Consider the following 15,789-nt stretch of genomic DNA (forward strand, 5'->3'; position numbering starts at 1 on the left):
AAATTCTATTGTACCCTATGCTTATTCAATAGCCTGAAGTCCTATGTTTTTAGTTTCTGCCACAGTAAAGCCTAACTCGTCTGGACAAAAGTACACAGCTGTGCTACACAGATAATGACTGGGTTGATAATGAAGACTAAAGTACACTGGGTGTTGCAGAGTAACTTTACTGTTTGCTGGATGTGTTTGCGAAGGACAGCTAGACGAAGACACGTCCAGGTATCACACAGGTGTATGACTTTCACCCACCTTTTGAAAAGACAGGGACACGTGTCAGGTGTGTGAGGCAGCAGTGATAGTTGCGTTAAGATTGATATGAACACTGCACTTGAATTGAATGAGCACACAATGAGTACTGTTGATAGCTGGCATTTTAATAAAGCTCAAATGAATAGAAAAACAACAAAAACATGAACAGTTGAGCCTGTTTAGTACATGAAAATAAAAAATGAATTCAGAATTGGAAAAAATACTATGCTCTTTTCAGTTTACTGAATGGATTTCATACAATACCACAATAAAGCCTTGATCAGACTTCACATACCTTGCATCATCAGTTACAATTTGCTTTCAACGCTTCCTTCAACAGCTGTACTGCTTTATTAGTACACTCCTTCAACAGGTAAAAGTCGTTACAAAAAATACTTCTATATGCCAAAATATATCTGTACAGTGTCAAACACATACTGAAGAAACACATGATGAAAAGTATGAAACAGAAATGTAAAAGTAAAGTAACAGTTAGGACCAACCTGAAGTAGAAACAACAGTGGACACGGTCCTGAAGTGCTATCATCGGTGAATTGATTTATTTACAATTGTGGACGACTTTAAGAGGAGTCAGGATCTAAAGTTTGAGACAATGACCTCGTCAGATTTAGAGTTTGAGTTAGTTCAACATGGTCAACGGTGATTCTTTAAATTGCACATACTGATGACAAAGTGTTGAGTTTCCATCTATTCTACAACTGATGATAGTCTTATCAGTGACACGTTAGAGTGATCACACTCTTTGCATTTTTAGCACAATAAAGGCCCCAAAGGACGCACACACACACACACACACACACACACTGATACACACATGATAAATTATAAAAGCTACTCAAAAAGCTACTACAAGCTGAGTTGTTCATTTGAATGGATCTGCCATCATATACAAACTAATTTAACTTATATACCTGTAGTATAGACTGTTCCTCTGCATAAAATCTAAGATGACTTTTAAAATATCTCCAAAGCATTATCAAAATGAAATAAGTTAAGAGTCTATTGCAGGTGCTTTCCAGAACTCTTCAATGGCACTCCATACGCTCCACAAAATCTTCATTTCTTTTGGAAAGTATTTGCAATCACCAGCTGAGATAAAGTCCTCAGTCTTATTGGCACTTCACAACACACACAAACACACTCTCACACACACACAGGCTTTTACACACACGCGCACACAAATTTGAACTTTTTATATGCTTTTCAGTCACATGTAAAAAACAGAAAAAACATGCCTGTGTAGCAGCAAATTTCTCATCAAAGCTGCTGCCTCAGTCTGATCACAGATCAGACAGGCCACCCTTTAAGTTTAACATCCTGGGCTCTTCAGGGGGTGTTATCTGATCTGAGTTCTGTAGTAATACACAATCTCACCTGAAGCACAACAGACCTTGTCAACAGGTGTGAACGAAACGACACCGACGCTCACAGCGCACCCATATGACACAAAACAAGCATAAGGCCACACATGATCAACTCAGAGAAACCAGACGGCCTCTGTGGCGAGGCGTGACATTCACTGCTTCAGTGGTTCAACTAGGTAAGGCATGGCTCCGCCTTCTGCTCTTTTTTTGGCACATGAGAGAACATTGATACACATGCTGACAAGTACACACACGTGTGCCCTGTTGAAGAAGTCCAGAGTGTGACAGTCATCTCTGATCATCAACGTCTGTGAGGCCTGTTTGTGTTCTACATTCCAGTTGTGATTTCTTACAGTGGGATGTTTAATGTTCCACATTTACTTAGGCTGCAGTTTTTTGGGTGTCCCCTGCTTCTTTGCTTGCCACAGATGACTAGCGATGGTGATGGCGTCCACGCTGGCCGACATGGTTTTGGCAGGGATCAGGCTGAACTGCTTCCTGTCTGAGTTATATTTGTACAGACCCTCGATCATCTTGGTAGTGATGCTCCTCGGCCCGATCCCGGCCAGTTTAGTGATCTCCTCTGTCTCAGGGCAGTACGTGTACACCGACCTGAACTGGCATCCAGCATCACGGAACAAAACCAGGAAACTATTCGCTTCAGATTTCTCCATTTCCTGCAGAAAACACACATCAGTTAGTCAAGACTAAGTCTTTTATTATCATTTTATTCTGAACACCGATACCTATCAGATATCTGGAAATAAGGCGAGGCCAAAACAACCTAACCCCTTCCATATCGTAACCAAAACTATCAGATTGTATTTGGCAAGAGCGATTACGACACGATATGCATCACAATACTTTGGTTATGATACGATAATATCACGATATCACAATATGGTGATACATTGCAATATTCTACACAGTTAACTATTCAATCGGAAACAAATTTTCTGTTTTATTGTGTTTGAAATAATGAAAGTCAGATGCAGTGTTTCATCCAAACACTTAACTTAAAAAAACATAAAGTGCATCAAGTTTGTCTCTTAAACTACTGTGACATTAGACAAAAGTTGAAAAAATTATTGGTTAAAAGATGAGGTCAGTTGGTGAAACTGATAAATGTCACTTGGTGAAACCAATGTTACTCAATAAATATGTAATGCTGCACAAAACTTGCTTATGATTATTATTTAATCAGTCTGCTACACCGTTAAAAATAAACCTAAAATGATTTTAAACTAAATGAGAGAAAACATTGATGTTTAAGGCGTCAAAACCCACATCACAAGTTTTAAATAAAATATTTTGAATATACTTTAAGATTATATCTATTTTACAGTTAATGGGAAACATACAGCAGAGTAGCACAGATGATGTATTGTCCTTCCAACTCACCTAAAATATGAATTTTTATTTTAAAATATCAATTTTAAGAGTTGAAATATCAATATTTTATCACAGGTCAAAGTATTGCGGTGTATTGCCATATTGATATTCTTTTCACACCTCAAGTATTTACAATAATTTTTTTAATGTGTTAAGATTAAAGGGGCTGTGAGGAGTTTGAAAGTAATCTTGAAAAAGTCTCTCTTCTAGATATATGCCTGATCTTTATCCACACTTCAAAATGAGATTATCAGCGCCAATATTGCTGGTTACTGGTTGTTTTAGTCTTTGTTTCTAAGCTGGGTTGGAAAATTTTAAATTGCTACATCTTAGCTTCCAGTTCGGGTCAACCAGGACCGGATTGATCTACGGCACGTCTATGTCTCTATGACAACACCACGCCAGCTGATTAAGTTTAGAAGTGAGAAAAAATAAAACACAGAGATCTGTTTTTCTCTGCAAAAAACAATTTTTGTGATTAATTTTGTAGTGATGGTGGCTAATTAGCCTTTAGCTCGGGCTGTATCAATCTATAACACAGGGGCTAAACTGTTTGTGATAATGTTGATTCCAACCCACAGTCAGCAGTTATTCTGCAGTGGTCTGTTCAAACTTGAGAGTCTATCAATAAAATGAAGAGTGAGGTTACGTTAGCTCTGATTGGTAGATGACTGGCAGGACATAACCAAGATTTACTAACGTTACACATTACAGACACATCTTAGAGAACTGGGCTGCCAGCTGCGCTAAATATAAACAGCTACTAAACAACTTACAAGCTGACAGCATTTACATTATCATGCTAGCCTACAGATATGTCAAAGCACCAGGCTAATATATAGCCGGCTGCTACAACGTTTGCTTGATGTCATGTTTCAAACCGTAGCGCTACGTAACTGTACTGATAAGTACCTCCAAAACAAACACACACCTTGCTAAAAGTAACTTATGACAGTGTGCCGAGACTCCGGGCCACAAGGTGGCGAGGGAGCGCAATCAAAACAGATCCTCCTCTTAGCATCTTTAATATAGCTGTTGTTTGGTTGGGCTCAGTACACTGAAAGAATCCCGACCTAAAAACAAGCTCTTAATCTCTGACTCTCACTTTTGTTTTCGTGTACTTGACCCTGTTTAATGCAGAGACACACACACATGATCGCAAAAACCTACATCAAGTATCTTGTTCTTCTGCCCTTCGTTGACTTTGCCAGCCAAGCAACAGTGTGCCAGGGCGTTCTGGATGATGTGCTTGTTGGACTTAGCACTCGGCTCCTTGTAAAGTTTGGGTCCTGTGGGTACAGAGAGCACAAGGATGAGATACCAAAAGAGGAATGTATATGGTAGCTGTGTATGGTAGCTGTGTGGGAAGCTGTGTGTATTTTACCTGTGTACTCAGCGTTGGAGGGAGTGGATGAGGTGGTGGAGTCATTTTCCCAGTCCTTTTCTCCATTACGACTACCAGTGGAAGGACAGGAGGAGAAGCCTTCAGCAGAGTCTGGCCTGGAGAGGATCACATTCAAACCAACAAACAACACCCAGACGTGACAAAACCCACAGTTAACACACAAAGATTCCAACACATGAGCAAAGTAGACAAGAAAACCAAGACAGAGCGCACAGAGAGACATGCAGGGACACAGACACACACATACACAGATGGAGTAAAACAAGGTCAGACACTGTGACACCATTCTCCAAACCCTGCCCGTTGTTTCACATTACATCATGTTCGGACTGAGCAGTGCAGAGAGGGACAGAAAGGCATGTTCAGCCAAGCAAAGCAGAGTAACACAACAGCCTCTGTGGCCACTGTGAGAGATGGGATCAAGTACTCGTGGAGGAAAAAGCAAACACGGTAGTGAAGCGCAGAGCAGCATACATAGAGAAGAGAGCAAACAGCAGTCTGAGAGCAATACTGCAGAGGAGAGAGGAAACAGAGCAGGAGAGCTGAGGCGGAAACATCTCAGTCACACAGGTCCCTTTGACTTCAATGCAGAAGCAAAAACTACAGAGATGGATCTGTCTGTCATCTGTCTAATGAAGCATTTTGATGGAGCTGTTTCTACATGGAGCCACATCTAATACAACGCATCTGTTAACACCTCACTGGACGTTACTGACCTTCCCTTTCTTTCTTTGGGAGAGCTTAGAAAGAACGGGATGTTTGCAGAGGCCATTTTATTGCCTCTGAGGGACGCATGCAGCGCAGAGAGAAAAGGAGAGAGGGGTTTAAGAGAGTCAGGATGCAGAGTTTAAACCTCCTCTACAAAGTCAGCTTCATCATGTGAACATCTTAAAAAGTCAAGAGCATGAGTGTGAAACAAATAATTTGGAAGTTGTGAAGTTTTATGTTGTCACTTAGTTGTAGAACCAAATCATGCAGAAGAGTGTTAAGTTAGCAAAAGAAAAGTTATGATTAAAGACACAAAATAAAAACTTTTCAAGTGTAAATTAGGCTGAGCTTCTTAACTCTTAAGTCTCTTTTGTTTCTGACATACACTTTGGAGTCTCACCTGTTGTTCTTCTTGTTATTTGGCTTGTCTCTGTCGTTATCCGCCAGGTTGAGGGACGCCAAAGAAACACTTGATACTGAGAACCCTCGAGGACGCACTGCTGCAACAGTAAGATAAAAATAGTTAACTGAGAATAATACAGCAAAGGGCTACTTTTACATGTGCACTTGAAGCTTGTGTTTCAACACAAACACCTGGACTTTTACCCAGACTTCTTCTTGGCAGCACTCATATAAGGCTTGGTTTGTCTGTTATGATTTCCATTGTTGTGTTTGTCTTGTAACACTCTTAATACATGATTTTATAGCTGTGAGCGTGTCTGAGGATCAAGTGAGCAGAAACTTCCTGAAAACATCAACACTTCAAAGTCCAAAAGGTTTTCAGGAAACATCCTCTTCATGTGTGGGGATCATAGACTGTAAAAAAAAAACGGAAGTCATCTGGCTCTGCTCGAAATGAGGTCTCCAAAAAAACTGCTCCCCTGGAGGCTGGCTGCAGTTTAGGTAAAAAAAATCTGTCTCTCCAGTCATTCCAGATGGGCTGTGGTTAAACTTTAAAAAATGAATACACCTTGTAGAAATATTTCTCACGTCTGATTGTTGTGGTGATTTGAAGATATCATTTGGCTGTCTTGTATTCAAGTCCTCTTTTTTTCAGAAAAGTTTCGTTTTCATTAGTTATAAGAGGTTAAAAACAAGGCTTTACACCACGTTTAACATGATTGACAGCTGCTGTTTTTGTGTATTTTTTTCAGGGATTGTAAAATATGTCAGGAGATAGAGTCAAGAAGTGATTAGACTCTTTAAAAAAAAAAAAGATACTTTATCACTCGGGTCCACTAAGATTCTCCCAGAATCCCTCACAGTGGCTGCCAATGGCTGCACCTGTGAGGGGTTATTTTGGCTTCAAAATGGTACAATGGTAAATGGCGGAGCCACGCTGTCCACTCTATACACAGTCTATGGTGTGAAATGGTTTCAGGGTGTGTCTAGTCGGTGTTTGTGCAGTGGCTATGCGTGATGCTCACCTGCTGCTCTCACAGGGGGAGTGGACGGCTCCATGACGTCTCTGTGGATGGACTTGGGCCGCGGCTTCTTTTTGAGACTTCCAGATCGAGGCTTTATGACCTCGTCCATGTCCACCATCAGCTTGAGCTGCTTCTTCCTCATATACTCATTCTTGATGTATTCCCTCCTGGCCTTTTCATCATCCTTCTTCTGCTGCTCTTCCTCAGCTTTCAACCTGCAGCACAGCAAAAAGATGTAGTCTATTACTGCAGGGTTCCCAAAACAGCAGTACTTTAAAACCTGGAGACAATAATTTGATTGGCATTAAGATAAATAGTTAAAGAATCAGACAAACCGTGCAGCTTCTTTCTTCTGCTCCTGGTCCTGCTCCTGCTGTTGCTTCTTTTCCTGCGTCTCTCTCTCCCTCCTCAGTCTCTTTTCCAGCAGAGCAGCTTTCTTCGCAGCCATGTCCTCTTCCCCTTTCACATCATCCTGGTGTTTGGTGAGAGAAAAACACACAAAATAAATTAGATTATTTAAAGAAATATCTTACCCACATCTTTCAAGAAGGACAAGTCAGAGGGTTTTCCACTAAGTGCTAAATGATTTTAGAGAGTAAAGTAACTTGGAGGTTCAAACAGTGAGATTCAACCTGCTGCTAATATCAGCATACAGCGCCATTACACTGAATTATTAATGAACAGTTTATTAACTGTGTGTGTCATTTGGTATTTCAGTTTTACTGCTGTGTGGTGTGAGAGCATTGAGGGAAATAAATTAGAAAGTAAAATAATCAAAAGTGTCTTCTTATCACCAGATTATTGAGCGTTCGGTTCATTTTCAGCTGTAGATTGTTAAATTGTCAGTTGCATTACTGCAGCTGTTGTGGGAGTGAAGTCATCGTTAATCTTATTAATACAGTCCACCTGTTCTTTTCTGCTATGATATAACATGTATGCTAATTTTTTTGTTATTTTCATTCATTTTTTACAGTCTTTATTCATTCAGAAACAGTATAAAGGTAAGGCTTTCAGATGCTAGTGGGCATGCTTGCCTGCTAGCTTAGATTGACGGACACTATGGTGAGTGAAGAGGAGCTAAAGCTGAATCATGCGTCAAATTTAAGATAAAGAGCTGCTTGCTTTGGTCTCAAGCTCATTAGAAATGACAGTCCTGTGTATTTTGTGCAAAATTTGGCATTTTTGGTAAAGTTTTGATCACAAGTTCGAAACAGCAAAATAGCAAGCTTTTCAAGCTAGCATAAACATAACTTTAAGTTCAACAAAAAAGCTAGCCATATAATGTGGAGTTAACAAATCACAATAAAAAAAAGAAAGACACATTTAAAATATATAATGTAAGACTAGTTATTAATTTTAAACTCTTTTTATTGCTTTCAAATATTTTTTAACAGCACTTATCTTGATTCATTTTGCATATCAAGGTTTTTTGAGTCCACCTTAACAATGTGCAAAAAATATTTGCAGTATCTTGATTTAGCGATTAATAAATGCAGTGAAATTAACTTTATCATTTCAGTTTTCACTAGTGTGGTCTAAAACTTTGACCTCAAGGTTGGAGACAGCCCCCAAAAACTTTATCTGTGAAACAAGGTCATTATTTATTCATGTATTTGTGAGCAACAACACTGTCACACATTGAAACATAAGCTGGAGAACATGTGCAAAATGTGAAGCACATTTCTTTAAATTGATTGTAGTTTGTTTGCAGGTCACATGCTTTTAAACAGTGCTCTGTCAGCTCTTGTGATGTAGCTGCCAGATGACATCTGTCTTATTATTCTGTACTGTTTATTTATCTCATAGACGGTGGCTTAAACAGAGTATTTGGGCGTTTTTTAATCTGTTTGACACAAAGCTCATATCATTTGTGAATGGTCAACTTAGCTATCTGTGTGCTATTTTTTTCTTTTCTTTTCTTTTTTTTTTTTTTTTTTTCATAGCATCAAGCAGGAAGAAGGAAGTTGCTGTATCAACATAACCAACTACTGATGTGCTGAAGGGATCAAAGAGCACACAATAAAATAACACAAACTAATTTCAGACATTAATTTAACCACAAATCATATATTAACACTGACAGCATTCATTTTTTTTTGTCTTTAGCCCTATACTTGTTTTTATTTCTGACATGAATCATCTCTGATAAGGTGTCAATGAAAACAATCAATTTTTAAATGTAACATTTGATATTATCTTCTATGTAACTGTGCAGCTGTGGCTCACCTTAAAGAAGAATCCACAGCACATCTTCCCGTCTTCTCCAAAGCCGTCTCCTCCTGTCTCACCCTCTCCTGTCGTCTCCTGACCCTGGGATCCACCTGCAGCTTTGAGCCCCGACAGAGGCACCTCCACCAAGTCTCTTCTGTCCTGGGAGTCTCTTGTGACGCGGCTGCCTGTAGGTGCTTGGATGTCTGAAACAGGCTGGCACAACACCTCTGATGACCTGGTTTGTTTGACTCTGCCCTGTGACGGAGCCTGCTCTGTTTGTTTTCGTTCCTCCTGCTTCTCCTCTTCCTTCTCTTTGGCTGCTTCTTTAGCAGACGGCTGATGAGTGCCAGCACTCGTCTTTGCCTCTGTCTCTTCTTTGTCCTTTTCTTTTTCGTCCTTGTCTTCTTGGTTGTTGCTCTCCCCAGCTGAGTCATCATGGCCCAGGTAGGTGAATGAGCTGATCTGGGATTGGCTGGAGGTGAAGCGCCTTAGTCTGGGCAGGCTGTCCACTGAGGTGGGGGTGTTAAGCATTCGACTGAAGGGTGTGACTTTGAGGTCATTGGGACGTGGGGTTCGAGGTGTCCGTGCATGGAAGGAGGCCGGCCTTCGCTTGATGCCAGCAGGGGAACGATTGGGAGCGTGTGGAGAGCCGGAGGAAGAAAGGATGGGGGACAGAGATCCGACCGAGCCACGACCTGAACCCCGACCTGTCACACTGCTGCTGCGTAACTCACGAAGCTGCCTGCAGAGAGACAACAACACACATGTTCATGTTAGTAAACACAGATGCTAACAGGATCATTCTTAGGTTATAAATACCTCATCTCTTTGTACCTGTGTGGAGACGGGGCAGGAGGAGGAATGACCCAGGACTGCTGATGCTGCTCTCTCATGGCCATGATCTTCTCCTGCTGCTGAGCCAAACGCTGCATCTCCGTCTGCAGGAAACTCAGGGACGTGTTCAGCCTCTCGATGGAGCGTGTGTATTCTGCAAGGTCTATTTCTCCTGGAGTCACACCTGTATCCCCATAGCAGTTTAAAAAACATTTAATCCATCAGGTTTTTGATCATTTCTTTTATGGATGCTTTTTGTAACTATTGCTAGTATCTGTCAGCTCACCTCCGCCATCCTCACAGGGTGATTTAGGAGCTGCTCCGTCTGGTTTGCATCTCTCTGCCCGCTCCATGCTGCCCTGGCTGTTGTCCTTTAAGGATGCTGGAGGAGGCTCTGGAGAAGGTGTTTCCGCTCCCCCTGAGCTGGGGCTGAGGGGAGCAGTGACTCCTTTTCTCCTCACCACGTTCAGGAAAGCCGTTCTGCCCATCTTCTGACGGTGGCGGGTGAAAGCTGCTTCCACCTGGAATTTAAAATTTAAAAACATTTGTGTGTTGACATTTATGCTTGCAGACATGTGACTGATTATCTTTCTGGTTGGATATGGGTTTACCTTCTTCTTTTGGGCTTCAATGGCTCTCCGTTTCTCCTCCAGCTTCATCCTCAGCTGAATCATCTCTGAGGCTATGAGGTGGGAGGGGTCTCTGGGGGAAGGCGTGATTGGAGAGGGAGATGTGATGGGCAGAGGAGGTGTAGAGATCTGGGAAAGGTGCAAGAACAGTGACTTTAATTATATGCAACAGCACATTACAGATGTAGCTTCTGCCTTTATGAAAAAAGCAGCATGTAAATGAAAGTAAGGGTTAAGACCTGAGGTGAATTGTTCCTTGTCTGCTGTGTGTACGGCATGTTGAGGTCTGAACCCTCAGGCGTGGTTCCTCCACTGCTCCTCCCCTCCAGCTTCCTGAACTTCTGCTCTGCAAAGCTCGTCATCCTGATCATCCCACCTGCGGAGCCGCCAGAGGACGAGGCCGGGCTGGCTGTGTGAGACCGGGGGAGTGTGGGTGCTGAACTGGGGCACGGACTGCTCCTGTCACCTCCATCTCCTCTTCTCTCTCCCTCAGGGTCAGAATCACGGGGTCCTTTCCCTCCTCCTTCCCTGCTCCTCTCCCTCTGCTGCTGGTCGGGGAGGGGACACGACCGTGTCATGGCTTCGCAGTCTGGGTCCATGTCTGAATAGTCTCTGAGAGAGGAGGAGTCCTCGTCCAAGCTCTGGATGTCCTCCGTTCTCACGTGGATTCCTGTGTCTACTTCTTCTGTGGACAAAGAGTTGGGGTCGTGGTCATTGAGCCGAGCTTTAGCTGAGCCCGGATCGTCTTGACCTGAGGCTCCTGGGGGGTCTGAGGGGTCAGTGCCGTGGAGGAAGAAGCCGTTGTCTCCGCCCCCCACGCCCAGGCTAGCATGGGGCCTCTCAGAGTCGTGGATAATCTTCAGAGCCTCCTCGATGCTCGGGGGAGATGATGGGCTAATGTGGCCGCTGTGGTTGCCAAGGTGATTGCTTGGGCTGTGGTCATTGTCAGGGAGGACTCCGTTGGAATACCTGGGGACAGATTGGAGTATTCAATTTATGTTCTTTCTCTTACATTTATGTTCATTCATGAGGATCTTACACAGATTTAACTGTAGGATAAAGTTTACAAAGCTTGATGATTTGAAAACATCAGACAAATAAAGATTATATGATGCTTGTGTTCATGTTTGAAAAACAAAATAAAAAGTTTAACCTGACATTTGCTGTTTAAAGTAATAACCCAGGTCTTTGCTGTACCTGCTTTGGTTCTTTATTGAGAATGTGTTGTTCCTCCCCAGGGGTTTGTGGGGGATGAAGTCCTCATCCTCCTCTGGTATGTGTTTCGTCTGACCATTCACGCTGACAGGCATGAGAGAGAGGTGGCGCTTCATGCCCCCTCGAGACGCAAAGTGAACTTTAAACCCGAGGCCGTCGCTGCTGGCAGAGCGGGTCATACCGCGAAGGGGAGGAGCCTCACAGGGCGGCAAATTCGGGTCTCCATCCAGAGGGATCTCAAAGGATATCCCCCGAGAAGTGGAGCTGCAGGGAAAAGAAATACTATTTTAGTATAATAAGGAAGTAACCGACCACTGAAAATTTAACAGATTCAAATATTTTCTGCGCTTGTAGCAGCGTGTAGATATGAACCGTTTTTCTTTGGGCCAAGTCCCGACACAGCCATCCACGTATGACATGGAGGTAGATCTCTTCATCACACCTGAAACAAACAAACACACAAACAGGTTTATATGAGTAGATAAATAATGTCACTGTTCAAAATCAAATGGTGTTTTAGTTTCAGGCAGACAAAGATTTATTCACTGTTAGAACAAAATGTACCTTCCTGAGTGAAAGTGACGCTCACTTTAATTTCAAGCTGGTGTGAAAGGATTTGAACTTTTATTACCACACTTCACTGTCTGGTTATTTTGTCAGATAAAACTTTCTTTATTTCAGAGGCTGTGCGATAAGTAACAGGTCAGTTTACAATTACAGGGCTCCAGTGCAATAATAAAAAGGCTGAGATCTACTGCAATGCTGTATATCAACCACTAGAGGGCCTCTACTGTCAAAGTATAACACTGCCACATACTTTCTCAGTTTTAAAGCTGGGATGCCAAGGTTTATGGTATAGAATTTAATAATGAACAGGACTGAATCCTAACAACACCAGCATGATGACCACAGATATGAAACTAATCAGCACAATAACTTACTACTGTATTCCTAACATCCAAACGATGACCCAAGTTTAGCTGCCAAAAGATGAATTTGTGTCTAATTCCAGTGAATATTTCACCTTCTGCAGGGATGTTCTCTGGTCCGTCTGCGTAGCTCTGTTTGACTGGACTGGACACAGGAGCCATATTTCTGCAGGACGACACAAGCTCACAGGCTGCAGAGAGAAATACACAAAAATCAGCTTCACACTCAGTTTAACAAAGTGCTACATGAATAAACTGTTGTTATGATCATGTTTCACTGAAAACTGATGTCGCTGTAAAGACGTACTGTACCGTTTGGATCAAAAACTCGGGGCTGCACAAAAGAGGGCTTCACCACTTCAAACCACCAGAAGAGCTCGGCCATAAACACCAGGTAATTACTCTGCAAAAACACACACACACACACACACACACACATTTGTGATTAATACTGAATCCACATTAGCTATTATTCATTGATAACAATGCTCAGTCAGTCCTGTGTTAGCAGCTCTCAGCTTAGTCTCAGTGTCTTCATGTCTCCCTGCAAACATGACACAATAGCAATATTGATAGATCAGCGAGTTCACGGTCATCCAACTGTTGCTAGGTAACAGGCTCAGGTGTGTGCGTATGTGTTTGTGTATGTTCTTTATTGTCCGGTTTCTTAAATTGAAAAACCAGATGTCTCACAAGAGAAGCCAAAAACATCATCTGGAGATTAGCTTACATTTGTCACACATGGAGGCATGAAGCAGAGACAATCTGAAAACAAAAAACTCAAAGATAAAAATGTTAAAAACAGAAAGTCTCTAGAGCAGGGGTCTGCAACCTTTACTGTCAAAGGAGCCGTTTTTCCTCTGCTCACCTGGATTTAAGTCATTCAGGAGGCACAAAATCTACTTTGTCTTCACAATAAAGAATATATATTGTATGGAATTTCATATGAAGTTGAAACATAATGAGTAATTTTATGTATGAGTTTGAGATATGTATACTTTTTTTCATTTATACACTTGTACATGTGATTTGTGATGTCTTACTTATTTATTTTTTTAAATTTTGAATAAATTTGCAAATATTCTTTTAAAAGAACTTTAAAACAGTTGCAAAAGAATTGAAAAGTTCTGAAATTAAAAAAAATGTAACAGTAAAAAAATTTAATAAGTTTGCAAAAATGATTAAAAAATGCAAACATTTTAAGAAACTTTATGATTTCAGAAAGTTGCAAAAAAAAAAAAAACTATTTTTTTTTTCTTTTCTTTTTTTTTTTTTACCATTTCAGATAAAAAAAGATGCTAAAAAATTCCCAAAAAATTGAAAATCAAAATAAGTTTCATGTCACATATCAAGCATGTATATTAAGCATGTTGGTTTGTGAAAAAGTTTTACCAGGGGGGTTAAACGTGAGGTTAGCCACAGGTGCACGGAAAGTTGGTGGGCTGTTGATGTTGTAAGAGGTGAAGTAGAGCGGTGGCAGACTTTATGGATAGATGTAATGTGTATTTAGTTCAACAAAATGTTAATGCATTATTTGTTTCAAGAATCATCAGCATCCTATGTAAGAAAAACAAAAAAATCTTTATTTCAGTAAGATTTTTTTAAAGCTACAAGGAGTCACTGCTAAGGAGTCAAAGAGCAGCATGAAGCTCCAGAGCCACAGGTTGAACACCCTTGCTCAAGAGACTCAAAGAATAAACAAATGTCAGAAACAGTTTATCTCACATATGGACATTTCCAACTGTGATGAAACGACAAAATGTCCCATTTCTAAGAATATAAACATTCAGATAGTGTTTAGACAGGAAGATGGCTCATGTAGACATACTGTGGGATCACAGCAGCAGGAGTAAAGCACTACACTAAATACATATTCAGTAAACAAGCCTGAAAGGAGACAAAATAACTATATAAATCAAGAAATTTAACCTAGCAGTTAAATAATTGCTTTCCATATGTCAGATTTGAATGTATCAAACTGAAAAGTATACAAAATGGAAACATACTTCACAGTTTGACATCACTTTAAAACTACACGACAACTTTTCTGTGTGTGTGATGAACTTCAAGGACCAAAACATGCACCCCATGTTTCAGATTCAGAGGCCACTGAGTCTGTGTTAAATGAGTCTCTTAAACTTCTCTTTAAAAACATTATTTTCTTTTCTACACTCAATATCACAGTCAGTCTCACAGTCAACAAAGTAGTGAAGTCAACATAAAGGAGGGAAAACAACGCAAACAGTAACAAACTGGGAACGCCATGCTGAGCTGTTTTAAAGAACAGAAAGTCCCGGTCAGCTCGCACCGTGACTTGAATCTTGAATGTTTCTACCCACTCCCTCTGCATGTTACTTACCCACTCAGGCTCTGCTGCTGCTGTGAAGTCTAGCTGGCACAGAGATGCTCCTAAAGTTTTACACCAAGGCTTTCATAATCAGAAGCAAATGTGTGCAGAACAGGGAAGATCTGAGCCCGAGGGCAGAGTGAATCAGCTGTTGTGTTATCTAAGAGTTCACAGATTTTGTTGTTTGATAAAAACAAAGGGGATGGGATGAGGAGGGGGCAAGGGAGGCAGGCAGAGACGGGTCAGAGCAGAATCAGTCTCTGTCTGGGAGAGGAATAAAAAAAAGGGGGGGAGGAGGAGTTTGGCCTGCAGTGGTTGTACTAAAAAACCCCAACACACAGAAACAACCTCTGTACGAGGCAGGCCTGCACACACACACACACACACACACACACACACACACACACACACACACACACACACACACACACACACACACACACACACACATTCATTATGAAACTTTTCCTTGCATGACTCATTTTTGCCTTTTTGTAATTTCCCGCCTCAATTCTCCTCACTCCTCAAAACAGTTTTCTCTTCTCTTTCTTTAGCTCAATCCACTTAACAAAACGCACACATCCTCCACCTGAAAACATCCATACTCAGGCTGCCCTACCTTTATAGATGCATGTGCGTAGAGCATGTCCTCCAGGCTGAAGTGGCAGCAGTGGTTGAGGTTGTTCCTGCAGAACTCCTGCACCAACTGGAGGTTGTACAGACTGTCAGCCAAAGACATGGTCTCCTTCAGGCAGATATCTGCTCAGGGAGGGGAGGGGTCAGACACACAAGAACACACGAACAGGGGAGGGGGTGATAGCAGGGGCGCAGGGGCAAGGCAGGAAGACGAGGGAAAGATAAGGAATAGTTTGTGTTTAAAAAAGGAACAGATGAGAAGAAAATTACCCCACTTTTCCTACTTGTCTTGTACCTAGCTGATTTGAATCACTCTGAATCCTTCCTTCATTTTCAAACCATCTCAGACTCCTCATGGATGAATCATCAGCATTTTTGTCCCCTGACTAACCATAAGTACGCCCCCTGTACATGTATGACTG

General features: G+C 41.5%; 1 protein-coding gene across 4 annotated transcripts in view; it reads right to left on the reverse strand.

Moving 5' to 3' along the window:
* Nucleotides 1–369: 369 nt before the first annotated feature.
* Nucleotides 370–15,789, reverse strand: part of camsap2b (calmodulin regulated spectrin-associated protein family, member 2b) — a 41,028-nt gene continuing 25,608 nt past the window's right edge. Inside the window, exons 6-22 of one of the 4 annotated variants that reach the window (XM_074688194.1) lie at nt 15,351–15,490; nt 12,697–12,787; nt 12,480–12,575; nt 11,828–11,897; nt 11,438–11,719; nt 10,480–11,209; nt 10,223–10,369; nt 9,898–10,132; nt 9,612–9,795; nt 8,793–9,519; nt 6,902–7,038; nt 6,567–6,781; nt 5,540–5,636; nt 5,148–5,213; nt 4,411–4,526; nt 4,197–4,315; nt 370–2,311 (exon numbers count right to left, since the gene is read on the reverse strand). In XM_074688194.1, coding sequence (XP_074544295.1) covers nt 2,012–2,311; nt 4,197–4,315; nt 4,411–4,526; nt 5,148–5,213; nt 5,540–5,636; nt 6,567–6,781; nt 6,902–7,038; nt 8,793–9,519; nt 9,612–9,795; nt 9,898–10,132; nt 10,223–10,369; nt 10,480–11,209; nt 11,438–11,719; nt 11,828–11,897; nt 12,480–12,575; nt 12,697–12,787; nt 15,351–15,490 — 3,752 coding nt within the window. In that variant the 3' untranslated portion in view covers nt 370–2,011. Of the gene's footprint in view, nt 2,312–4,196; nt 4,316–4,410; nt 4,527–5,147; nt 5,214–5,539; nt 5,640–6,566; nt 6,782–6,901; nt 7,039–8,792; nt 9,520–9,611; nt 9,796–9,897; nt 10,133–10,222; nt 10,370–10,479; nt 11,210–11,437; nt 11,720–11,827; nt 11,898–12,479; nt 12,576–12,696; nt 12,788–15,350; nt 15,491–15,789 lie in introns of all 4 variants that reach the window. The other 3 variants (XM_074688193.1, XM_074688197.1, XM_074688195.1) reach the window with 3 other exon arrangements.

The sequence above is a fragment of the Halichoeres trimaculatus genome, unplaced genomic scaffold (genome assembly GCF_033239565.1).
Source record: "Halichoeres trimaculatus isolate MK-OKI-2021-1 unplaced genomic scaffold, fHalTri1.1 fHalTri1_scaffold_15, whole genome shotgun sequence".
Lineage (NCBI taxonomy): Eukaryota > Metazoa > Chordata > Actinopteri > Labriformes > Labridae > Halichoeres > Halichoeres trimaculatus.